Genomic DNA, 25,978 nt, shown 5'->3' on the forward strand with positions numbered 1-25,978 from the left:
CATTCCATTGTTGCTTTGGGTTGCTGTTGTATTTTTTAGGGTCAATATTTAAGAAAACATTTATTAAACAGCTAGTTTGTTTAATAGTATCAATTATATTTTGTTACATAAGGTTGTTTTCCCCCTTCTATTTTAATATTTTCTATCAAGAAGGGATACTTTGAGTTTTTTTCCAGTTTTCATATAACTCTTAATGTTAAAGAAAACTTGAAGGAAAAAAACCACTAAATTTTAAAGCACATTTTAAGTATTTTCTAAATTTAAAGAACATTTTGGCCAAATTCCCATGATTAGAAGAACTAGAAGATTAGACAATTGGGGAAAATAGTTACTAAAACATTTTTCCCAAAGTGCTACAGTGCTCTCAATCTGTCATTGCAAATGGATGAATGCATTCAGAGAGTCAAAGGAACAGTTAAATAAAAGAAAATTTTGTCGATACATTGGGCAAGAACACAAAGACCAAGGGCAAACTCAATGTGGTCATTTTGACAATACCAAGTACTTTCATGGGAATGGTGGAAACCAGCAGTTCTCTAACACCAACGAAGATAAAAAATAAAAAACTGGTCTAAATTTTAGAGAAAGAGATTTGCAGAGAGGACTGAAATGTGGAATCTCTTTCTTTGGGGGATTCGTGGGAAAGGACAGAAGTCTAGCTTTCAGAAAGGGATCAAGCACACTTCCTATCTTGAACTGGGAGATAAATGGGATAAATCCTCTCTGCACTAGGAATTTTAGAAGTCTCCCACTTATAAACCAAATGTCTTTCTAAGGCTCCTTTCTAAGTAGGCCGTTGGAGTACACATGCTGCTTGTGTACTAATAGAAACAGTAAGCGCACATGGAGGTCTGTGTTACAAACTCCCTAAACTGTTCTGTTAGTGTTCTCTTTTGTACATAAGTTCTCATTCTTTCCACAACGGAGGGTGACATTTTTTGAATCTTGGATTTCTTGGAACATCTTGCAAATAATTTCAGAAAGTTCACAGAGTTTCTGAATCTGTTTCCTAGAGTGTGGTTTTCCTAAATTTTTCTGTGAAAAGGACCTAAATCCTGTTCCAGGCCATCCTCAGCACTGCCCACTTTCCAGCACTCTGACAATTATCTGTCCTATTAGTCCTTGAAAATATCCTGCACCTTGGGTGCAGGATCAGATTGAGCTCTCACAAAGAAGCATGGACTTTCAGACTATTGCTTCAATAGTTCTTACATGGTACCAAGTATTTTTGCATAGTCTACTTCATTTAATTCTCACAATAATCATATGAACTGTGACTATTTTAGGTATGAAAAATTTAAGTCTTGGAAGAGTTATTTACTTTTTATTGTTCAAATTCACAAAGTAAGTGACTGAAAGTTGTGGAATTTTTAACTCAAGTGCTCTGACTGTATCCAAGGTTCCCCATTTTCTGCACTGGAGTAACATCACAGCATTAACTTATATTCAGATTCATACATCTGTCCTTAGAATACTTTATTACTGCTATTTTTGGTAATTGCACAATCCTTCAAATCTTTTTCAACCTCAACACCAAACTTTCTGTAATGAGCAATTCTGTTTCCTGCTCATCATTTAAGTTCAAATGTCAGTTGCAAAACCCTACATAAATTGTCCCATGTAAACAATTCCCTTTCTTTGTAGGTAACTACCATTTGCAATATTATTTATAATGAAAAGTGTCTTCTGTGTTTGGTGAGCATGGTCATCCAGGAGTTATTTCTTTCAAGGTTACCTTGCAATCTGCAAACACCTGTTAATTCACTATGCCCTACATATTTAACTCCATGGGAACGAGTAGAAGGGCATGTTTCTAGAAATATAGAAGTCCTGATGGGGAACAAAGGAGAGTTAACTCAATATAGCATCTCTGTCTTTGGATTCTCTGAAACAAGTAAGAATAATTCTTATAATTTGTGTGTTGTCCATTTATTAAATCACCAGTCCAACAATTTTACTTACATATTGAAATGCTCAGCGAAGATCAAGTTGGTGGAGGTACCAGTGATCGTTGTCAATCCACCAATGGTAGAAGAGTAAGCAACGCACAGGCACATAAGTTTACACATCATGTGGTCCTTCTTTGTTCGATATTTGTTTCCTGGGCCTGAATTCTGTTCAACAATAAAACGTACTATGAGAACAGCTCTGTTTGTGGTCATAACAAGCAGTAATAGCATTTGTTATGGGCTGAATGTTTGTGTCCACCCCACCGCAAAATTCATATGCTGAAAGCCCTAACCCCCAGTCAGATGGTATTTGGAGATGGAGACTCTGGGAGGTAATAGGGTTAGATGAGGTCATGATGGTCGGGGCCTTGCATGATGGGATTAGTGCTCTTGTAAGAGGAGGCGCCAGAGAGCTTGATCTTTCTCTCTCTGCCATGTGAGATCACAGAGAGAAAGCAGCCATCTGCAACCTAAGGAGAGAGCTCTCATCAGACACTAATCCTGCTGGTACCTTGATCTTGGATTTTCAGGTTCTAGAACTGGAAGAAATAAGTTCCTGCTTTTTAAGTCACCCAGTCTATGGTATTTTGTTATGGCAGCCCAATAATGCAACATTTATCTTTCCATCAATAGAAATGTTAACAATAAAAATACATAACCACTGAAATACTTTACACAATTTCATTCATTCATCCTTCTTTCTTATTCCTGAGCCAACTCTTAACTTCCTTTCTTACCTTCTCACCAAACACTCCCAAATCTTTCCAGGGTTTTCCCTCTGAACTGGTGGTACATGGTCAGTGAATTCCTAAACCTCTTGTTGGAGTGTTTCTTTATTTTGGCACTTTCACTGATCCTCCCCAGAGGATACCACTACTTGTGAAATTGAACGTTTTCACCCTCTGTACTTCACTGTTGAGAGAGAGAGTCAGTGTCCTCCTTGTTCCCCACCCTCTTCCAGAACATTAATCCTCTACTGACATGAAAACTAATCGATTTCTCTTTAAGGCTCATATAATTTGGCTCTTTCTCTGCCTATTCTTTTGAACAGGATGTTCTGATCTCCCAGTCACCCACTGCCATCACTTAAGATGACATGCCCATCTGGCACACAACATTCCTCATCCTGCAAATCCTGTCAGCACCTGGATAACTATACCGTCTTCATGAGTAACCCCTTAAATATCCCGGCTTTACACATTTCTTAAATCTCATTTCCAGAGACCTTCAACTCCGCTCTTCCTGTCACCCTCTCCTCTAGTTCCTGGACAATAGCACAACCTCAGATGGCTCCATCTGAAAAAAAATCACTATTTCTAATGTTTCTGTTTAAGAATAGAGCTCCCTAAGGTGCAATACAAAAGCAACTTCATTCCTTCTCTCACCTGTGATCCACGTAACACACTCTGTTGGTCTGATTCTTGCTATCCCTGGGGTGAAATCTGGAGTAGAATCTATAACATTTTTGGTCACTTCATTTAATAGAGTCTTTCAGTCATGTTTAGTTTTAAAAAAAAACAAGCAACCTCATTTCAGTAGCTGAAATAAAGAGTCCTCTACTAGCAAAAGTCCAAACTTTAGTAAAGTTAAACTTTTTCTTGTCCCCTAGATCAGGCTTGCTGAAAAGCCCATAGCTGGAAGTAGGTTTGTGGGTTTGTATTGTTCTCTCTCTTCTAGCTCCAGTTTCTCCCACCATTTGCTAGTTCTAGTTTCTAAATCCTCCATATTTGGAGTGGCAAGGGATGGACAGTATCGGGAGAAGAGCAGTAAGGATTAGGAGAGGTCTTAGTTGACTGGTTTAAATAAGATACGATGTTAGTACTCTTTATGTTTTTTTTTTTTAACATCTTTATTGGAGTATAATTGCTTTACAGTGGTGTGTTAGTTTCTGCTTTATAACAAAGCGCATCAGCTGTACATATACATATATCCCCATATCTCTTCCCTCTTACGTCTCCGTCCCACCCTCCCTATCCCACCCCTCTAGGTGGTCACAAAGCACCGAGCTGATCTCCCTGTGCTATGTGGCTGCTTCCCACTAGCTATCTATTTTACATTTCGTAGTGTATATATGTCCATTTGCATAGCAAAGGAAGCCATAAACAAGACGAAAAGACAATGCTCAGAATGGGAGAAAATATTTGCAAATGAAGCAACTGACAAAGGATTAACCTCCAAAATATACAAGCAGCTCATGCAGCTCAATACCAAAAAAAAAAAAAAAAAAAACCCAATCCAAAAATGGGCAGAAGACCTAAATAGACATTTCTCCAAAGAAGACATACAGATTTCTCTTTATGTTTGATGGATGTTCCAGATGGCCTCATCTGGTGGGCGGTATTATGGATTTTATGTGTCATGGTGCTTTTAGAGATTCCTGTCACCCAAATAAGAACATCAGGTTGCTGCTCCTTCTGTGGAGTAATGCACCTCTTCCACTATGACACCCTGTGGTTTCTGCATGTGATGGTCACCCGATCTCTTGATGCAGAGGTCGCCTTGCCCTGTCAAGAAGCTGTCTTGGGCAAAGTTGCTTTTAAAAATGACCCCAAATACCACTCCTGTCATACATCTGGCTCATGGGAAACAGGCACCTCTGCTCCGTTCGCAGTGAAAGTGCGGCTGACTTTCCATTAGATAAGGAGACTCAGCAGTGACTTTCACTTTTAAATGTTTCAAGAGTATGTCAAATACTAGTCCACTGATCTCTAGGAAACAGTCTCAAGTTTTCCAAGTGGTGATTCCTCAATATCTATTGCACTGTCTCGAGGTAAATGGAAGGCTCCCCTGTCAAAAATTGATCATACAAGTTGGAGTTTAGGAAAATATTCTGAATTTCTCCAAAGGTAGACTGTCTCTCAACCTTCTCATTTTCAACACTAAATTTAAGAGTCTAAAACTGTTTTTTGGTCACTTGCTTTGCAAATCCCGTGTAAGTAAAACACAGGAATACTTATGGTATGTGCTTGATATGATAGTTCTTCAGGGATAGAAAGAGCCTTGTTTTACCACTCCATTAACCAAGAATTCTGCAGTTTACCACAGCTTCTTTTCCAACTTAGCTGTTGAATTACTTCTGTCCCTGTTGTCCTTTGACTCTATTGACAAGTCTTGGTCACTAAAGCATCTAGTTATTATTCCCAATAGTTTGGTCCTCTCCTTTCTTCACTTCCTTTCTTATCCAGTTTAGATTTCTTGGTAAACCAATTCAGTAACTTTCTTTTTTAAGGCATTTTTTTTTTAATATCTTTATTGGGGTATAATTGCTTGACAATGGTGTGTTAGTTTCTGCTTTATAACAAGGTGAATCAGTTATACATATACATATATCCCCATATCTCCTCCCTCTTGCGTCTCCCTCCCTCTCACCCTCCCTATCCCACCCCTCTAGGTGGTCAAAAGCATTTATTTTTATATTTTTATTTTTATTTTTTTGCGGTACGTGGGCCTCTCACTGTTGTGGCCTCTCCCATTGCGGAGCACAGGCTCCGGAAGCGCAGGCTCAGCGGCCATGGCTCACGGGCCCAGCCACTCCGCGGCATGTGGGATCTTCCCGGACCGGGGCACGAACCCGGGTCCCCTGCATCGGAAGGCGGACTCTCAACCACTGCGCCACCAGGGAAGCCCCAAATGTATTTATTTTTAAAGCCACTTTATTGAGGTATGATTGATATGTAAAATGTTGTATGTATTTAATATATACAACTTGATGAGTTTGAGGATAATTATACACCCATGAAGCCATCACCACCATCAGTAACTTTCTCAGCAAAACCCTAAACTCTCTTGTCTCTCTTTAGAATGATAGTTCTTTAGCAAAATTTTAACTTTGGATTAACCCAACAATTTACTTTCTCTGCGTCACGTCTGCCCCTGAGCAGCCAAGTTCTGTTGATGAAAATTACAGAGTAGGGCTTCCCTGGTGGCGCAGTGGTTAAGAATCCACCTGCCAATGCAGCGGACACGGGTTCGAGCCCTGGTCCGGGAAGATCCCACAGGCCGCAGAGCAACTAAGCCTGTGCACCACAACTACTGAGCCTGTGCTCTAGAGCCCATGCTCTGCAACAAGAGAAGCCACCGCATGAGGAGCCCGTGCACCACAACAAAGAGTAGCCCCCGCTTGCCGAAACTAGAGAAAGCCCATGTACAGCAACGAAGACCCAATGCAGCCAAAAATAAATAAAGTAAATAATTAAAAAAAAAAAAAGAAAAAGAAAATTACACACAGTAGAGGAGATTAGGCGCCCAACATTCATGGTCACAACTTTCAACTGCTTTGTTACTGCTGCACCTCTACCCTGCTGTGTTTCTCTCACCAAATGATTCTACCTGTCTCCACAAGAAAACTTAAAACCTTCCCACTTCTCTTTTCACCTCCCTCCTCTCACTCTTCACGGGTAGCTCTGCCTCCTATTCCACACAGAAAATAGAAGCTGGTAGAAGTCTCCCTGTCAAAGGTAGAAACATACTTGCATCTGCCCTTCCTTCCGTATTCTACATACAAAGAGAGTAAATCTCTCTCCTCCAACTAGTTTCTGAACCCCAATCTCTCAGGCCTCCTCAGAAACCTTATACAATAGACTTCACTAGAATTTTCCCACCAAAGTTTAATCATTTTCAAGTCATCTTTCCAAAAGAAAAACAGAAGGCCTTCTTAACCCCCCTCTCAATGAAACTACTGCCCACAGCACATCCATTTTCACAGCCAAACTACTCAAAAGAGTTGTCTGCATTCACTGACTCCATTGCTTTAACCTCTCCAATCTGGCTTCTGTTTCTTCAATCCACCAATACATACTTGCTATGATTATTGACAACCTCCATATTACTAAACCCAATAGATATTGTTCAGTGTCAGGTTTGTAGACCTCTCAGCAGCACCTAAGATAGTTGATCACTCCTTCCTGCTGCAGAACTCTTCTTTGGGCTCTGTGATATCTCAGTCCTCTGGGTTTTCCTCTACATTTCTGCCTGTTCCTCTGTCTCCCTTGCCAGTTCATTTTCCTTGATCCTTCCTTAAAACTGGAATTTCTTGAAACTCTGTCATAAGTACTTGTCTCTTCTCATAGTAATATTTCTCCTTAGGAAATCTCATATGTTTTCATTGTTTCGAAATGAAAGATAAAACCAGACCACCAAACTTGTTTTCAGCCAGACTTCTCCTTTTAGACCTATCAGTCCAACTGTCTGTTCGACATAATTTGAATGTCTTAAATAAAACTCCAGTCCCCAAATGTTCAAAACCGAACTCATTATTTCCTTCCTCAAGCCCTGTTCTTCTTCAGGATCATCTATATAGGCTAATAGCATTACCATCACCACGATTACAAACACTTAGAGTGTGCCTAGTATGCAAAAGCACTGCTTCAGGTTAAAATCAAATAAATGATTTAATTCACATTTTTCTTACAACACAATGAGGGTAGTACTGCTAGTATCCCACTTTACACATGAAGACATGAAGCACAGAGAGGTTAAATGGCTTCCCAAGGTTATAGAGCCTGGAAATGGTAGACTTGAATTTTGAGACCATGGAGGGCTCATACCCTCAGCCACTACACAATATTTCTCATCCTCCTTGAAATCATTCTTTCCCTCATCCCACCAAATCCTGTCAATTGTATCTTCTTAAATACATCTGGAGTCTGTTGGGTTTTTTCCATCTCCACTATCACGTTTGGTCTAAGCCATCGTTATCTCTGATTTGAGTTACTGTAATCACCTCTTTATAGGTCTCCAGTTCTTGCCTATTTCAGACCTGTCTTGCACACTGAGCCTTTAAAAAAAAAAAGAGCTGGATGTATTTAAGAAATATGCAGACAGAAGAATTGCCCCGTTTCATACAGATAAGCATGCTGTGTGTGACATTGGCACTGAAAGAGCCTTTTGAGAAATCATGATAGGAAAAAATGTCTGCTCACTAAAAGCCATCATGGTTGTGGGAATGGCATTTAGCATGGCAGGGTCAGGACATTGGATTGTAATTTGCCTTTTACTTTCTAATTAACTTAAAGGTTAGCCCCCAAAGGTATCTACCCTTCACCCCAAATAAATTAATTTACAGATGTCTCCCTTTGCCTTATATTTCCTACATGGGAATGATTTGTATTTTCTACATGATAAAACTTTCCATTGAAAATTTGAAAAATAAAGGATATGTAAATAAAAGAGTAAAATAAGTTTAAAAGTTCTTATCAGTGATACAAAATGACAAATGAAACTTAGGGCTTAACTATTAGCTATTTACTAAAGGAGAGACTTCAAACACAAATCAGAAAATGATATATAATTTGGATATTATTAAATTGATAATAAGAAATGGAAACTTAAAGATGTAATGTGCATGTAATTTCTCATCATCACATTAAAACTTGCAAAAATACAAAGAAAAAATTGGATTTCATAAAAAATTGGACTTCATATATGTATATATGCAGTCATATATATAAAATGATAAAACTGCACTGACAGGTATAAAATTTAAAAATCAAAATAGAAAAATATTGACATATTTGCATGCTTTAGACCTTATGGACTTCTCGTACTTTTTTCCTATATAAAGACTTTAAAACATACATGAATGCTACAGCACAAAAGGTGATGTTTCTGCAAATAGCGTGGACAATTTAGAAAAGCATTACAAATTCAAGTTAAATTCAAGTCCTGCAGTAAATGGTAATGGTAATATATCATAAAACACATCAAGGGTTAAGCGGAGGTCTTTGGGAGGTGGCATGGGGCGCACCACTTGCGTTATCTAGCCAGTAAACATGAATCCCATGCAGTCAGCTCTACTGTTATTTTTACTTAGGGCCTGTGATTGCTGGACTGAACTACTGTGAAGAGATGATACTGCAGTAAGGGGTAAAAGTTGAGGACCAGAGGGATAGGAGTAGAGGGCAATGGGCAGGAAAATACAGCTCTTAAGGAAGTCTGAGATGAGCCACTAATTAAGCCAACGATTGGTACAGAAACTATAAAAGGGAGTGGGGGGTGTCCTTAGCAAATTAATCTTCTGCTCAAGGCAGTAGTTTCAACCTGAGACCAAGTGTTTGACCCTAATCTAAGAGGGTGTTGGAATAAGTCACTCAGGGTAGAAAGTAAGATTCAGACCCTGAGAGCACATATTTGCAGATTATCAGACTAATCATTACATTTTTCCATGAGTGGAGGAGGAATTGGGGGGGGGGTATATTTTCTCCTAGGAGTTCGGGAGAGAAAAAAAAATCCAAAGTGAAGAAAGGAGAAGCAAAGTGTCTAGAGGGGTGAGGCTGGAGACAGTCAGGGATGAAGTGGCCAGAGAAAACCTCTTGTGCTGGTGACCAAAGGACATTGCCATGGCTATACTGTGAATGGGAAAGTACTTGTTTTATGTTTCATGATGAGTGACTTCTGTGAAATTAAATGTATAGAACGATGTAATTTTTTAAAAAATAAAAACTATATCTACATACACATATGTGCCTAGAAATAAGACTGAAATGAAATGTGTCAAGATATGAGAGTACCTGCTACCTTCTTGATACTTTTTGTATCTTCCACAATCATAAAAAAGTTTTTTTAATATATAAAAGAATCATAGACTATTAGAACAGATAGTATTTAGAGATAATCTGGTACACAGACCTAAATTTTCAGAAAAGCAAAAATAAATCTCAGTGTGACATAATGGTCACAGCAGAATTGAAGCAGATTTCTGTGTATCCAAGTTCCCTCGCAGTAATTTCCCTTGTGTCATCTTGCCTTCCAGAACACTTTTTATTTATGTGAGTTTTTTAGCCTACATCTAAAACTTTACATTTAATTACATTTCATATTGCTTAGTGTGCTTTTATTCAATCCCAGTTGTCATCGTACATTCGTATTTCCCACAAATATATGACATCTAAGACCTTGTGAGTATGTCTCACAACTTCTTTCAAGTGACTGAGAACATTTTGTCCAGGACATGACCAAATTCAGAATCCTAAGATAACTGGGTGGTGCTCAAGGGTCATTTCTGAACAGAAATCCTGCAGGTCCAGCTATAACTCACTATTGCCACCTGGTGGTAGTGACTGCAGACTCCAGTGATTAGCACCAACCCCGGGTGCTAATAACGCATACAAGAATCACCATGCACTAAACCAGTGGTCTCCAAGGCAGTGTACAAAAGAATTCATTTGGGTGAGTGTGGTATAAAAACATTAGGGGTTCTATTTATATTTCTATATTTATTCAAGGCAAATTGCACAAAATATTAATTCCTGCTAACCATTTTCTGCTTGCCAAAGACAGCCAGTTTAAAATGTTCCAGCTCTTTTTGGACATTTATTTGCACTTACTTTAACAGTATTCATATGATACCATCTCTTGATTTCTCAGTTGAAGGCATTACAGTTAAAACTCCACTATGTTAGATGATGAGAATTTAGCTATCTTTCACAGCATTTCACACATGTCTCCATCGTTCTCCCATTATGGCTATATCATAAGTTTGCTTAGAGCAGAGTTCAGTGTTCAGAATGTTGTCTAGATATCTGTTAACAGCTGAGCAATGGGATTTATATTACTTTTCCTGTTTTGTGTCCCCCGCTTACTTGCTTAGCTTTCTAAGTGGATACCACTAAATCAGCCCCAAATATTCCCTGGTTGTTTAAATCTTCCCTTCGAACAATCAAGTGACAGGACACCTAATCTACATCAAATATTCTACCAATTCCATTGTCTTAGAGACATCTCTTCCAGGGCTTTTCTGCTTGTCCTACATCTAGTCATTTTCTTCCTTGAAGCCATTTCCCCCTTATTGCCTGGGAGTTCCCAGTGTTGGTATAAAGAAGTCTTCTGCCATTCTGTTCATCTTAAGGAATCTGTTTTTCCCCCTTTCTGGAAACTTTTAGGGTCTCTCTTCATTCACCATGTTCTGAACTCCCAGTGCCCTTCCCTGTGTGCATCTGTTTCGTCAATTTTGCTGGCACGCAGCGGGACTTTATGTCATAAAAATTATATTCTTCTTTTATGGAAGTTTTCTTGAGTTTTGATGTAATCTCAGTTTTCTCTATTCTTTTTCTGAAACTCCTATTATTTTCTTATCTTGTTTCTTCCTTGTATACTAAAATTTCCACTTACGTTTTACATCTTTATATTGATATTTTGTATTTTATGTATTTTCTATTTTATTTATTGCTTCTCGTGCCTCTTTTATAGAATGTCATTCATATTTCATGAATGCAATTTCTTTGTTCGCCTCTCTGCATATATTAATGATAGTTTCTTGTCTTGTGTTTTCAGCTTCTTGCACAGTCTGTTTCCTGCAAGTTTCTGTCTCCTTTTTGTTTGTTTGGGTCTCTCTCTTTCATGCCTGAGGCTGTCTTCAGATATCCAGGAACTTTGGTGGTTTGCTCATATTTAAGGCAGTGAAAAGCTGGTTGGAAGTCCTGTACATGTGCTTTGGGATTTGTTGTTGACTGTGGGCACATATATAGTATCATCTGACTGGAGCTTTTTTTGAGAAAACCCAATGCTATATATTTTCATCTTTTCTCTTGTGCTCATTGCATTCCCCAAAGAAAAACCTCCTGGTTCCTTGCCTACTGTCACCTGGAGGGAATAGGCCTGGCTGTTGGGGACAGTGGGGTGGAAGGTGGGGCTCTCACCATTCAACATATTAACTGTCACTCAGTGTCCCTGTTTTCATTGTGAAACCTGTTCCTGACCCTGAACTCCTTCCTGTCTGCTTTACTGTGTCAAAAGACTATACTTCCCGGCTTCCCTGGTGGCGCAGTGGTTGAGAGTCTGCCTGCTGATGCAGGGGATGCGGGTTAGTGCCCCGGCCCGGGAAGATCCCACATGCCACGGAGCGGCTGGGCCCGTGAGCCATGGCCGCTGAGCCTGCGCGTCCGGAGCCTGTGCTCTGCAATGGGAGAGGCCACAATGGTGAGAGGCCTGCGTACCGCAAAAATTAAATAAATAAATAAATAAAGACTACACTTCCGTTTGGTGGAGGAGGAGCAGCTGCATCCATGTAGAGGTTGGGAAGAAATTTGTGGATTTAACTGTTGCATAAAAATTTTTTTACTTACCCTCACTTTTCAACATTTTTAAAAACTTTGAGGGCTGCTGCTAGGTAAATTAGATTTTTTTTTTAAACATCTTTATTGGAGTATAATTGCTTTACAGTGGTCTGTTAATTTCTGCTTTATAACAAAGTGAATCAGTTATACATATACGTATGTCCCCATATCCCCTCCTTCTTGTGTCTCCCTCCCTCCCACCCTCCCTATCCCACCCCTCCAGGTGGTCACAAAGCACCGAGCTGATCTCCCTGTGCTATGCGGCTGCTTCCCACTAGCTATCTGTTTTACATTTGGTAGTGTATATATGTCCATGCCACTCTCTCACTTTGTCCCAGCTTACCCTTCCCCCAGCCCGATAAAGAAGATGTGGTACATATATACAATGGAATATTACTCAGCCATAAAAATAAACGAAATTGAGTTATTTGTAGTGAGGTGGATGGACCTAGAGTCTGTCATACAGAGTGAAGTAAGTCAGAAAGAGAAAAACAAATACTGTATGCTAACACATATATATGGAATCTAAAAAAAAAAAAAGGTCATGAAGAAGCTAGGGGCAGAACAGGAATAAAGACGCAGACCTACTAGAGAATGGACTTGAGATTGCTTACTTTTGTAACTTACTGTTGACTTAGAATTCCACTTTCATGGGATAACTGAGGCATCTTTAACTTTCCAGCTTCCAAAATGATTTTGCTGTCATCTCCTCTCTTGATATTTTTATAATTGTGACATATGACTTAAAAATCTATTCTTTTTTTAATGGAGATTTGGGATAGAGTGAAGGTAAATGGACCTATTCAATCTGCCATCTTATTGGAAGACGCGATATTTCTCTTTTTACATTAAAAAATCCCCGAGAAATAAATGATTCTTGACTAATAATTATTGCACAGATTGACCTTAGTGCCTTCATGGCCCATACATTGGTGGATGATGGAGGTAAAGGGAGAGGAGAGGAAAGCTCCATGTGCACAGAGGGACTGACAATAGGGCCCTGCCCACTTGGTTCACTCTTGGCATATTGAGTTTATATGGGCTTGGTAAGTGGATAACAAATTATCCTTTCTAGTTTTAATTAAACTAGCCCTCCCATAATGTGCTTACGGCTGTACATGATTTCTACAGGAAATGACTTATGTAAAAAAAAAAAACCACACACCTAGAATGAAGATAATACAATAAAATATAAGAGGATATCCTTCTCCTACCTGTGGTATGAATTCTTCATGAAGATCTAGAGAAGATCTAATTAGCAATAACCTGAACAACTCAGGAGAGCTGGTAACAAATTTGAAGTTATCAATAACTCCTTGAAATAGGATTTATAGCCACTGTAGTTAATAAAGAATTATGATGCATATTGTGAATTGGGATATTTGTTTATATAGTAATAGTATAACAAATAGATATTCAAAATTTAGCACTCGAGACAGGACTTTTCATAAAAATTCTGTTTCTAGCAATGTCAAAAATCAATTAAATCCAGGATTTATTTTACAAAATGTTATATCCTAAATGTTAAGTATGTAGAAGCTTCCTTTGTAATTTCTTAGTGAAGAGCAAAAAATCAAAACATACATGCTATTAGAAAAAAATCCTGTTCTTTTTATAGTGGTAAAAATGACTGAAATGATATATAAATAATATAGCAGCATAGGACGTCAGTATAAGTGTGTGTGTATGTGTGTGTGTGTAGGATGATATAAATAATAAAGAACAAAAAGAAAATAAAAAAGAATGCAGGAAAGAGAGATGGAAAGAATAAATATTTAGAAAAATAGAAATCTGGCACTAAAAATTATTCTAAATTTATAAAGTCACAGAGAGTTCAAGGGGATCAGACTTGTCAGGCAAAAATTTCTAACCTGGATAAAAATGCAAAAGCCAACAATATGCTTTTTATAAGAGAAACATCTAAAGTATAAGGACATAGAACTGTTGAAAGTGAAAGGATAGAAGTAATGTCAGGTAAACACTAACCTAAAGAAAGCTGGCATTGCTATTACATTATCATCAGACAAACTCAAAGACCCCAAAACATTACCATAGACTGAGAGGGACACTGCAAAATGGTAAAAGTGTTAATTAACCAGAACATATAAACATTCTAAACATTATTACGTGATAGGGACATAATAACATAATCTGAAAATATATAGAAACCAAAATTGACAGAACTATTAGGAGAAATAGATATAGCCACATCATGGAGGGAGATTTTAACAAAACAGTTGCATTAATTGCTGGGTTAAGCAGACAAAAAATTGTTAGGTCACAGACAATTTGAAAATCACAACTGGCAAACTTGATCTAATAGACTTGGAAAATACTGCACCCAGTAAGTTGAAAATATGCAATCCTTTTTTAGCACAAGGAAGTATTTATCACAATTGGCCACATGCTAGTCCACAAATCTGCCTCAACAAGTTTAAAAGAACTGATGTCATACAGACCAGTTTCTGACCACAGTAAATTTATGTTAGAAATAAAAAAACAAAACAAAAAGTAGCTACAAAAGACTCATTTATTTCAAAATTTAAAACACATGTCTAAGCAGCTCATGGATCAAAGACTCTAGTGTAATGGAAAGCAAAAAACACAAAGAACTAAAAAATATGGAATACAGCTAAAGTGGAAGAAATGGAAGAAAATTTGTCCCCTCAAATTCTTACTTTGGAAGAGAAGAAAAGCTCAAAAAAAGTAATGCAAATGTATACTTTTAAAAGTAAATGAACAGAAACTAAATGCAAAGATTAAATAGACAGAACGAAGTAATAAAGAGAAGAAACTAATAAAGTAGAACATGAAATAGGATCAAAAGAGCCAAAAGCTGGTTCTTTGATAAGACTTATAAGACATAAAATCAACATACTTTTGGAAGAATTATTCCAAAAATGTTTAAAAGCATAAGTAAAAATATTAGTAACTAAAAGATACATAACTAAAAATACTGTAGAAATTAAAGAGGTAATAAGTGAATATTATAAACAACATGCTACTAAATTTGAAATGGAATGCATAAATTCCTAGAAAAATATAACTAAAACTCAAGGAGAAATAGAAAATATGAATAATTCTGAATCCAGGAAAGTAATAGAATAATTACTAAGTATATGTATATGCCTTCTACTTTCTTCTTTCTGTTTCCTGCTAGCTGGAACAGAGAATGGATAGAGGGAGATGAGGCAGCCATCTTGAACCATGAGGTAGCCATCAAGTGCTGAGGATGGCAGAGCAAGAATAGAAAGAGTCAAGGTCATCATGGTTGTGGAGCCACCATACCAGCCTATTTCTGTCTTATTAAAACTATTGCTATTTTTGGTCTTTGTTGAGATGAAGAAGTAACTAATGTAAGTGGTAATACTGAAAAGAAAATAAGAAAATGATTAACATGAAATTCTGGACTGTGGCTATGTTGATAAGGGGATGGATATGATGGTCTGAAGAAAGGAGATGGAATCAGAGAAGAGCTCATGGAGATTTCTAGAAATTGTTATGTTCTATTTCTTAAGCTGGGGTGTTGGTAAATACCATTTTATTCGTTTTATTCTTTTAAATTTGTGTTATATTCTTTAAATATGTATATATTAAAATATTTCATAATCAAGATATATGAAAAACAATTTGGGGACAAAATAAATGTATTCCTTTGTTAGGAAATATCATTGGAATATGAAGAGAAAAATATTGTTGAAGATTTTAGGAAACAAAGTACAGTATTAGAATAAATTTTATGGTATGGGAGGTTTACTGTACAGTTAGAGGAAAGTACAGATGCTTCCAACATGGCTAAGCTCATGTTATTTGCTAGATAATATTTTAACAATATGAAATGTGAAGAACCACATTTTTGTGATTCAGAAATGAAAGATATATGGAAGAAGAGGTATCATCAATAGTCAGTTGTTTCTTTAATAACAAAATGTTTTGTGGAACCCTAGCTAAGTAAACCAGTGGAGCCCAGCTAGGGCTTTGACTACAATAAATATTAAAATCTGAGTGAGGTTGTGTTCACAGGTTGCTGCTATGATTCCTCTCTTTTTTTAATGAATATTAAAATAAATTATTTACTCAGAAGTGAATTTACCTCACCAATGGTTGCCACCCACTTCTCTCTTCTTTCAGAAGATGCACCTGGCAGAATTTCACGTGGATCGGGTGTGACCTGTTTGCTGACACCCAGGCGTTTACCTTCACTTTAGTGAAGCCTCTTTGTGGGGCATATTGGATCCCCAGTGTATGTCAGAAATATCATCCTTTGTTCTGATTTAATACCATTGATAATGAGGCTTCCAAATTCTCAGTTGAATGAAATGAGTTCTCATAAATTGGATTAGTGAGTAGAATAGTTACAATTTCTTTTGAAAGTTCAACTTCATCTTGTATTCCCAGAGGCACAGAAAACTGCCAGGTTAAAAAAGGACCAAGTAAAGGGTACAAACTTTCAGCTATAAGATGAGTAAGGACTTAAGAGCCATCGCAAAACATGGTGACTGGAGTTGACAACACTGCACTCAACAATTGAAATTTGCCAAGAGAGTAGAACTCAGATGTTCTCACCAAAAAACAAAAAAGAAAAAAGGATAAATATGTGAGGTGATCAATGTGCCAATCAACCAGATGGGGGAAACCATTTCACCATGAATACTTCATCAAATCACCATTATGTACACTTTAAATATCCCATGATCCTTTTCAACTTTATTGAGGTATAATTAAAAAATAAAATTGTAAGATATTTAAAGTGTACATCATTGTGATCTGATCCACATATACATTATGAAAAGATTACCCCCATCCAGCCCATCAACACATCCATCACCTCATGTTTCTCTTTCTTTCTTTCCTTTTTCTTTTTTTTTTTCTTTTTTTTTTTGGTGAGACATTCAAGTATCAGTCCCCTAGCCAATCTCAACCATACAACAGTATTATCAACTCTAGTCCCCATGTTTTACATTAGGTCCTCTGACTTTATCTTATAGCCAAATGCTTATACTCTATTACCAACCTCTCCCTATTTACCTACCCACCACCCTGCCCCAGCCCCTGGCAACCATTTTCCTACTCTTTGTTTCTATGAGTTTTACTTTAAAAAAAAATAAGATTTCCATATATAAATGAAGCCATGCAGTATTTGTCTTTCTCTGTCTGGCTTATTTTACTTAGCATAGTGCACTCAGGTTTCATCCATGTCATTGCAAATGGCAGAATTTCCTTTTTTGCCATGGCTAAATAATATTCCATGGTCTATACATACCACATCTTCTTGATCCATTCATTCACTTACGTTTTTTCCATATCTTGGCTACTGCAATGAACATGGGAGTGCAGATATCTCTTCAATATCCTGTTTTCATTTCCTTTGAATATATACCCTGTAGTGGGATTGCTGGGTCCTATGGTGGTTCTATTTTTAATATTTTGAGGAACCTTCATACTGCTTTCCATAGTGGTTGCACCACTTTACATTCCCACCGACAATGAACAGGGGGCTCCCTTTTCTCGACACCTTCAACAACACTTGTTATCTCTTGTCTTTTTGATGCTGCTGTGATTCCTAAAGGGTGTGTAATAGGCTCTCTCTCTCAATCATTCTCCCTCTCTCTCTCTTTCTGCTCACCTCTCTATAAACCGCAGGGTTTGGCAGGATGAGTAAAGGAGACCCGTGAGTTGTCTCAAGTGAGGTCCGAGAGGCATTAACAATTGGCTTTGCTGCCGAATTTCACGCGGTCTAAGAGAAGGCAAGAGTAATCAAGAAGAACTTTTGTTTGTAGCACCTACTTGATCTAATCTAAAATTCCTTTTCTACATTTGATCTAGGGGCCAGATATTCTAGAACTCATATCTCCTTACTCAGCAGCACTAATGCCCCTAGTCCCTGACATTATGACCCATGCTAATTACTGTTATATGGTTCTTAGAATTTTTGGAGAATATTAAAGAGTGCCCTCTTACGGAATTTGATTTTGAATAATAAGAATTTCACCCCCAAACTAAACAACACGTAATTAAAAGCAAAATTCAATTTGTTCAAGGAAATTTTCCTTTGAATTTTTCCCTTTGGGGAACAAGAAATTATATAAGATGAATGGAAAACAGTTATTTTAGGCCTTTCATTAAAAGTGTACTGATTTTTCAGTTCCTTTCATTCAAAGATGTCTGGAGGTTTAGAAATTGAGCTAGTGTAAAAATCTGAGGTATCTCTTTGATTAATACTAGTGCTTGAAAGAAGGAAAATATATAGCAACTCGATTCTTCTCTTGGTATGTAAAAATTGATTTTTGGAAACCTGGAACTCATTTCTTATGGAAATAATATGAGTGATGATTGGTCTCCCAATTGCTCCATTGGAACCTGACAAATCTATTCCCTCATGTATGTCAGTGTCATTTTGGGGTCTTCCTTTCTTTTTGTTCCTTTTCTTCTCTAAAAATATTTCAGCTACTTTTGGAGTAATATAGAATTTATGGTCAGTTAGGTCTAAGTACCTACCCACCATTTTTATTCTGGGCATGAGTAGGGAGTTCTGCTAATGGGTGGGCCATTGCCTATAGTGAAAAGGGAACTTGGTGAGTCATGGAAGACATCTCTTTTTTAAGTATGCAGCTTAGGAATATGACTCTTAGATAGGAGTGCTTCTTAATCAGTTCCTGGAATCTGAGGAACTGCTGAATATCCATCAGCTTCAAAACCAGCATATAATCATCACCATCAGCTGCTGCAGCAGCAGCAGTGGGAAAATTATCATCAAATTATCATCGTTATCATCTTTACCAAAACTTTGCAGTTCTATTAATAATAATTTTAGGACTGATAAAGTATATAAAGAACCCATACAACTCACTAGCAAAAACATCCAACCAACCAAACAAACAAAAATCCCCAGACAAGCCAATTGAAAAATGGGCAGAGGAACTGAAGAGACATTTTCACAAAGAAGACATCCAAATGGTCAACAGGTACATGAAAAGGTGCTCAACACCACTAATCATCAGGGAAATGCAGATCAAAAGTATAATGAGTTCTCATCTCACACCTGTTAGAATGGCTATCATTATAATAGCATTATGCTAAGTGAAATAAATCAGACAGAGAAAGACAGATACTGCATGGTATCATTTATATGTGGAATCCATAAAAGCCAAACTCATAAAACAGAGAGTAGAGTGGTGGTTACCAGGGGCTGGGGGTGGGCAAATGGGGAGATGATGGTCAAAGGGTGCAAGCTGCTAGTTTTAGGATGAATAAGTTCTGGGGATCTAATGTACAGCATGGTTATTATAATTAGTAATACTATATACATAGCTGGAAGTTGCTAAGAGAGTAGATCTTAAATGTTAACACTGCAATAAAGGAATGGTAATTATGTAATGTGATGGAGGTGTTAAATAAAGCTATGGTGGAGATCATTTTGCAATATGTGAGTATATCAAATCAACACGTTTGTGATTCAGATGTGTAAAAACATGGCAAAATGGTGCAAATTACCAAAAAAATCTATGACTTTCATTTTTTTTCTCTTCTTTGAAATTTATTTTAAACCATCCCCTCTCAAAAGGAGTAATATTTGGATCTTTTTTGACTTGTAGTTCACATTCAAAGCCAAACCACACAGGATTTATTTTAATTCAATAAAATGTCCCACCAACTTCATGAAAAAAGCAGAAGACTAAAACATTATGAATATAAATATCCCTTCCATTTTATAGCTAGATTAAGTAGATATAGATTCTTCCACATAACCAGTTAATCTTAAATTATCTAGTTTAAATCTAGCAAAGAACAGGTGCAATTTATTATAATTATAACACAAACTATACAATATGTTTATATCTGAGAAGAGATGTGTAACTGCTAAAAATCAAAACGTATCTTAAATGTACAGTATGTAAAAAATACTTTCATGTGATCTCTTATAAATAGCACTATTACAGAGCAAAAAGTGATCCCTTAATTTTTCTTTTACACCAAGCTTAATTTGTATATATAAAGTTCTAGAAAGACCATAGAATCATTGTTCAAAGGTCTTCTCTTCCAAACTCAGATCTTAATCTTTACTGCCTAAAATATACCCAAATTACCTTACTTCTCCCCGTTGAAAACTCATTTCCCCTCAGTGTTTCCCATCTCAGTCTGTGGCATCACCATCTGCCTTTACCTAGCTTACTGTAGCAGAGGCATCTTCTATACTTTTCCCTCTCTCATCCACAAAGTCAGATTAATCAAAAAATTCAATTAGGTCCATACCCTCTGCCTTTCACATTGTTGCCACAGTAAGCTTCTCAAAGGGCAGAATTTAACATGCTGCCTCCTGGCTTCAAAGCTCTCTATTTCCCTTAAGATGAACTAAACTCTTTTGCATGGCATGAACAGCAATTTTTAACCTGGTCCAACCTATCCAAACATTTCACTTTCCACAGCTCATTCCTGGCACCTGCACTGGAGATGTTTCCCCAAAAAAGCCCTGCTCTCGACATTTTGGGGTCTTTGAATTCATCTTATTCTCTGATTATGTTACCTCTTCCTTTTTCTCTCCTTCGTTAATTAGTCAAGATAAATATCTATTGAATACCTACTCTCTGTCAAACAATGGAATGTGCTAGGGGATTACATGCTGAACCAAGTGGACACAGTCCCTGCGCTCATGGAGTTTGCACTTCCCTGATTGCACACGACACCTTGCTCCAGACTCAAATTCCTTTACCTCACATTCCCTCTGGCAATATTCCTAGACTGAGCTAGTTGCTCCAGCTTCTAGGAGATCTGGCCTCTGTGTGCACCTTTGCTGTGGTATTTATGTCACGCTTTTTTTTTTTTTTGCTGTATGCGGGCCTCTCACTGTTGTGGCCTCTCCCGTTGTGGAGCACAGGCTCCGGACGCGCAGGCTCAGCGGCCATGGTTCACGGGCCCAGCCGCTCCGCGGCATGTGGGAGCTTCCCAGACCGGGGCACGAACCTGTGTCCCCTGCATCCGCAGGCCGACTCTCAACCCCTGCGCCACCAGGGAAGCCCTATGTCACGCATTTTTTTTTAAGTCCATCTTCCCCATTAGACTCTGAGCTGCTTATGGTAAGGAGTAGGTCTTTTCATCAACAGACCTTCCTACAATGCCTAGGACAGTGTTGGATGTCAAATCATTGGAAGCCAAATTTAGGCATCACACCAGAAAACTGGGTTTGTAAAGATGACCACAAGAAAGTTACCGAGTGCAAGTATATCCAGCAGTTTTTAAAGCCTATTTATAATGCATTCTTCTGTAATACAGCGGGCATACTGTTGATTTTCTATGTTTTAAAAGAATTACTTCTCTCCCTAAAGATGATAATGTTTTCATAAATATGTATTCAATTCTCATCTTAAAAACCCTTAATACACCCTGTAGCTAGTGGTTTAAAACTTATCTTTGTATTAGTTTTCTCTTTACATAAAATTCGCTCTTTCCTTGAAGATTTCTGTAAATAACAAGAAAGTTTTCTTTTTCCTATTGAGTTGCATGCTAATGCATTATAGCCTGAGGAAGGAACATATGCCCCACTCTCATATTTCTAATGCCATGGTTACGTTGGACTATTTCTATGCAGGATTATTTTTCAATGGTCTCAAGATACATTGCTCCCAATACAACCTAGTATAGTATTTTTACATTGATTTATTCTGGGGAAATGAATTCTATGGGATAGTTTACAAAAGTCTCTTTCCTTCCTTTAATAGGCAGAATAGCTACAACAACTCCTCCATCTGTGTTTGACAGTAGCAGCTCATGAATTCTGCATTGAATTTAGTGGTGAGGAAGACACTAAAGATAACTGGATTGTAATTACATGAATAGGAGTTGCTCTAAGTTCATACCCTGGAAGAAATAGGATGAGCCTAATAAAAAGGCAGCAAGATTTTAATAAGAAAATGAAACAATATTCTGAGACTAGCATTATATTTCTTTAAACTACATATGCTAACTGCCATCACCATGAACCTGGTAAAAGGAGAAAATGAGGCTGATTTTCAGAGCCTAAAATGTTTCCTATCAGGATGTTGATTTCAGTCCATCCATGAAGGCTTATCAAATCATTACAACATGCTTTGATGTAAGCAAGTAAAGTAATTTATAGACAAGGAAGCAAGTAACAGGTTTTAAAATGCATACGTATCTAACTGCAAATCTAATATAATTTTATGTATAATTATTCAGAGAGAATCAAATTTAATGTACCTTTTCCAGCTCCATCTTGCTTGAAATTTTCCCTGCATCATTACTGTATCTGAAAAAGAAATTGACCCAGTTTATAATTTTATTAAAATGTAGTTCAGAAAATCCTAATCAAAATAATATTCTTTACCCTGGAACTGGTTTTGTTTTCTCTTTTCTCTCACTTGTTTCATGTCCATTAACATTTTCTGCAAAACATTAAATAGAAAAAAATAATAATTTAAATGAAGGGTTATCAGTGTGTGTATGTGTGTGTGTGAAGATGGAAGCATTATTAGAAACTGAAAATAAACAAATTCACCTTGTACTGACATAACAGTCATCATAATAAAGTATTTTATGAACACCAATATCCTCCCAACATTTTTTTTCACTGCATCAGAGCAGTTTATCAGACCAGAAATAACCAAGGTAAAATGTGATGCTGTTTCCAAATAGAATATAAGAATTAAACGTTCCCAATATTATGCAGGAAAGTCATTTCAGTATAAAAGAGTAACCTGGAGGTCTACTGATAAAGGCATGAAAGACAGAGAAAGTTCTAATAGACTGGCTGGAGGATAGAAAAGTCATACTTATTCTTTCCCTTTTGCCAGAGAATGTAAATTCAGCCATTAACTGAAAGTAAAATATTTGGGTAAATGTAATTCCCTTGTATAAATACTGGAAAATAGAGAAAGAAGAAGGTTAAATTCCCATCATGCATGTATGGACAATTAGTTCAAAATATAACCCAGAATTCTTGAGCTTTTTCTATTGCCCAAATGACTAGACCCCACTGTGGCCAAATCAACATGTGATACCATCTGTTTCCAGTCCATAGTTGGTTGATCCACTGATATAAGTCATCTGAGTAGCCTCAACCTCTGCTTCAGCACTGATGATCTGCTGGGCCACAGCCTCCATGATGGGCATCACCATGGCAGTAGTAGAGGTGTTGCTAAGCCACATAGATAAGAAGGCGGTACTGCTCATGAACCCCAAGGTCAGCCTGAAATGAGAGGGCCCTTATTATGAACTGTGCTCTCTAGCTTCACCAGCTCCGTATCACTTAACTGTAAAGGATGTTGTTCATGAGTTGTGAATTAATTTTTTCAAAACATAGAAGGTTAAGATTCCTCCCAGATGAGGAACTCTGAGGACAGCTATAGCCAGGTAGAAATCAAAATGGCACATGTAAGGGCAAATTTCTTATGAGGTTTGTCTCCCTGAAAACCATAAGAATCTTCTCTCTGAAACCAGAAAAATGATAAAACTTATAATCAAACTGCAAGTTGGTAGATGGTGTAACAGCTTATAATATTACACCAATATTTGAATGCCCTTTACAGATGACACATCTTCAAATACTAGTAAGATAAGGTACAGTCAGCATTTGCATTTAAGATCCCTTATTCTTCCTTTTATGTTTGGGTCATATCTCTGATTATTAGTATATGTGCCAAGGAGGCACAAGGGCAAGGAGGGAGGTTAATATTTATAAATCTGCTTTTTACTTGTTAACTACTCTGGTTCAATATATGGTGGGTGGAGGAAATGGGTAAAATCACTAGCTAAAATGAGGTTTCAGAATTTTCTGTAGATTCAATTATTCACGCTCTCCTGAATCTGACATCCCTGCCTGTTGTCAAGACTGGATGTATTACACTGTCTCCTCTTACAAATAGAGTAATTCTTCTCCCTTAAAAAATAACATACCTAAGATTATAGGATTTTAAACCATGTCTATAAGCTTTCAAAATCACAATTGGGAAAAAAAACATGATCTCTTGAGTAGGAGGTCCAAGAAAATCATTCAGAAGCACATCTTTCCATATAGAGCCATTTATGAAATTCTCTGAGTCTCTTTTGAAATAGATCTATAAGAAAATTCCACACTATAAATTCCAACTACAGATAAGGTGGGTATTTTCTATGTGTAAAAGAAAACTTTTGAGAAAACTGTTTAAACAAGAAGTGATTCTTAAAAAAAAGAAACAATTTTAACTTCAGGCACTGGCAAAACAAGAAATCTTTCAATACACAAAGGGTGGGAACTGATAAAACTTCTGCGTGGTAAAAATGCCTTAAATTGAAAAACCGCTTAGTGGTATAATGGACAGGACCCTTGCCTCACTGTGCAGTGCATGACCTCACCCCCTGGGGCCAGTGAGCAGGTGGCCAAGGAAAAGAGACACATTTCTACAGCACTTTAAGAGGCATGGAACACCATTTCATTGTAAGAGTGAAATACCCTTAATACATACATGTCGTAAAATTTTTAAGTAACAGATATTTTAAAAAATGTGTCTGATCTGAGTTATTGAATTTTTTTTCTATTTAACAAAACAGTTTGCTCCATAAATGATAAACACAGATGTGGTTATACCCTGGAACGAATTATGCAACATAATTCAATACAATTTTCCTATGTTTTAAAGAAAGATGAGAAGGGAAGAACCACCTAAGGCTTTAAAGCATAATGCCATTAGGTAAATGATTATGACACTGGAATTTTTTTTTTTTAGCTCCCATCTATGTTCTTAACAAGAGCTAGAATTAAAACCAAAACAGCCAGTTAATTTAATGGAAAAAAGCATTTATTTTAGTGGGGAAAATCAGTCTAATGAGTGATTTCACATTCTATAAATGAACCTTCTTAATTGCTTCACTTTGGAACAGTTCATTTAAAAAGAGAAATGTTCACCTTAGAATTTTTCTGCACATATTTGTATTTTGTCAGCAATGTCTTTGGTTCTTAACATCCTCCCTGATGATCAAGGATACTCTTGAAAGAGACTTGAATGTGTAATCAGCCAAATAAACAAGATAGCACTGAAATCTACTCTGATGTCTGTCAGTCTTGTCTGTTGAGGTTCAAGGCTTCTCTCAGCTTTGACTCCTACAGTGCATAAAAGGTGAACGAGTTGTGTGCACTTATTCCAACCTCCCTGTAATCAGACCTGCAGTGGGAAAGTTTTCTTTCTTTTCCTCCTCCAACTCAAGTACCTTTTTTTTTTTTTTTTCTTTTTGCGTTATGCGGGCCTCTCACTGTTGTGGCCTCTCCCGTTGCGGAGCACAGGCTCCAGACCCGCAGGCTCAGTGGCCATGGCTCACGGGCCCAGCCGCTCCGCGGCATGTGGGATCCTCCCAGACCGGGGCACGAACCCGTGTCCCCTGCATCGGCAGGCGGACTCTCAACCACTGCGCCACCAGGGAAGCCCCTCAAGTACCTTTTTTATCACTTTCATATTTGCAGAGAAAAATAAAGTCATGACTTACACTGCCATACAAATGATTGTCTGGATATGCATTACTTATCTGTTTATTTGCTCTGCACAAAAATGGTCTGTTTGGAATGTAAACCTGGAACGGTAAACACAGTACTTACTTACCATGCTGGGTTCACACCCACCATCATCACCATTCTCAGAGCAATCCTTTTGTGCAGATTCCATTTTTCTATTGATGTTGCTAAACAGATGACTCCAGTTAGCAGTAGGTGAAAATCTTTGAAATAAGCAGATGCCACCTGAAATTACAGTTAAACCCATTATTTACATTGGTGGGGGGAAAACATTGCACCAGAAAGACATTGTTTCACTGCACTTAACTTTGACCTTCAACTACATGATCTTTCTATTTTGTTGAAAGAAATGTAGATGTGTTTGAATACAAATTTAAATAAGTTCCACATCCTTACCCAGACACAGTAGTGCTATGAAAAAAGTATATAGAAAAGAAAAAAGGGTACCCATATACTAAGTTTTTAAAGAGCTGAGCAAC

The 25,978-nt window shown here is 37.4% G+C and overlaps 1 protein-coding gene across 1 annotated transcript in view; it reads right to left on the reverse strand.

The window, feature by feature from the left end:
- The window catches only part of SLC13A1 (solute carrier family 13 member 1), a gene marked incomplete at its 5' end in the record, with an annotated part of 75,157 nt that overhangs the window by 27,971 nt on the left and 21,208 nt on the right, over nucleotides 1-25,978 (reverse strand). The window contains 5 exons of the mRNA XM_082846143.1: nucleotides 1,963-2,114; nucleotides 22,217-22,265; nucleotides 22,344-22,401; nucleotides 23,017-23,204; nucleotides 25,588-25,724. Coding sequence (XP_082702269.1) covers nucleotides 1,963-2,114; nucleotides 22,217-22,265; nucleotides 22,344-22,401; nucleotides 23,017-23,204; nucleotides 25,588-25,724 — 584 coding nt within the window. The remainder of the gene's footprint in view (nucleotides 1-1,962; nucleotides 2,115-22,216; nucleotides 22,266-22,343; nucleotides 22,402-23,016; nucleotides 23,205-25,587; nucleotides 25,725-25,978) is intronic.

The sequence above is a fragment of the Leucopleurus acutus genome, assembly GCF_964270905.1.
Source record: "Leucopleurus acutus genome assembly, chromosome: 9".
Classification (NCBI taxonomy): Eukaryota; Metazoa; Chordata; class Mammalia; order Artiodactyla; family Delphinidae; genus Leucopleurus; species Leucopleurus acutus.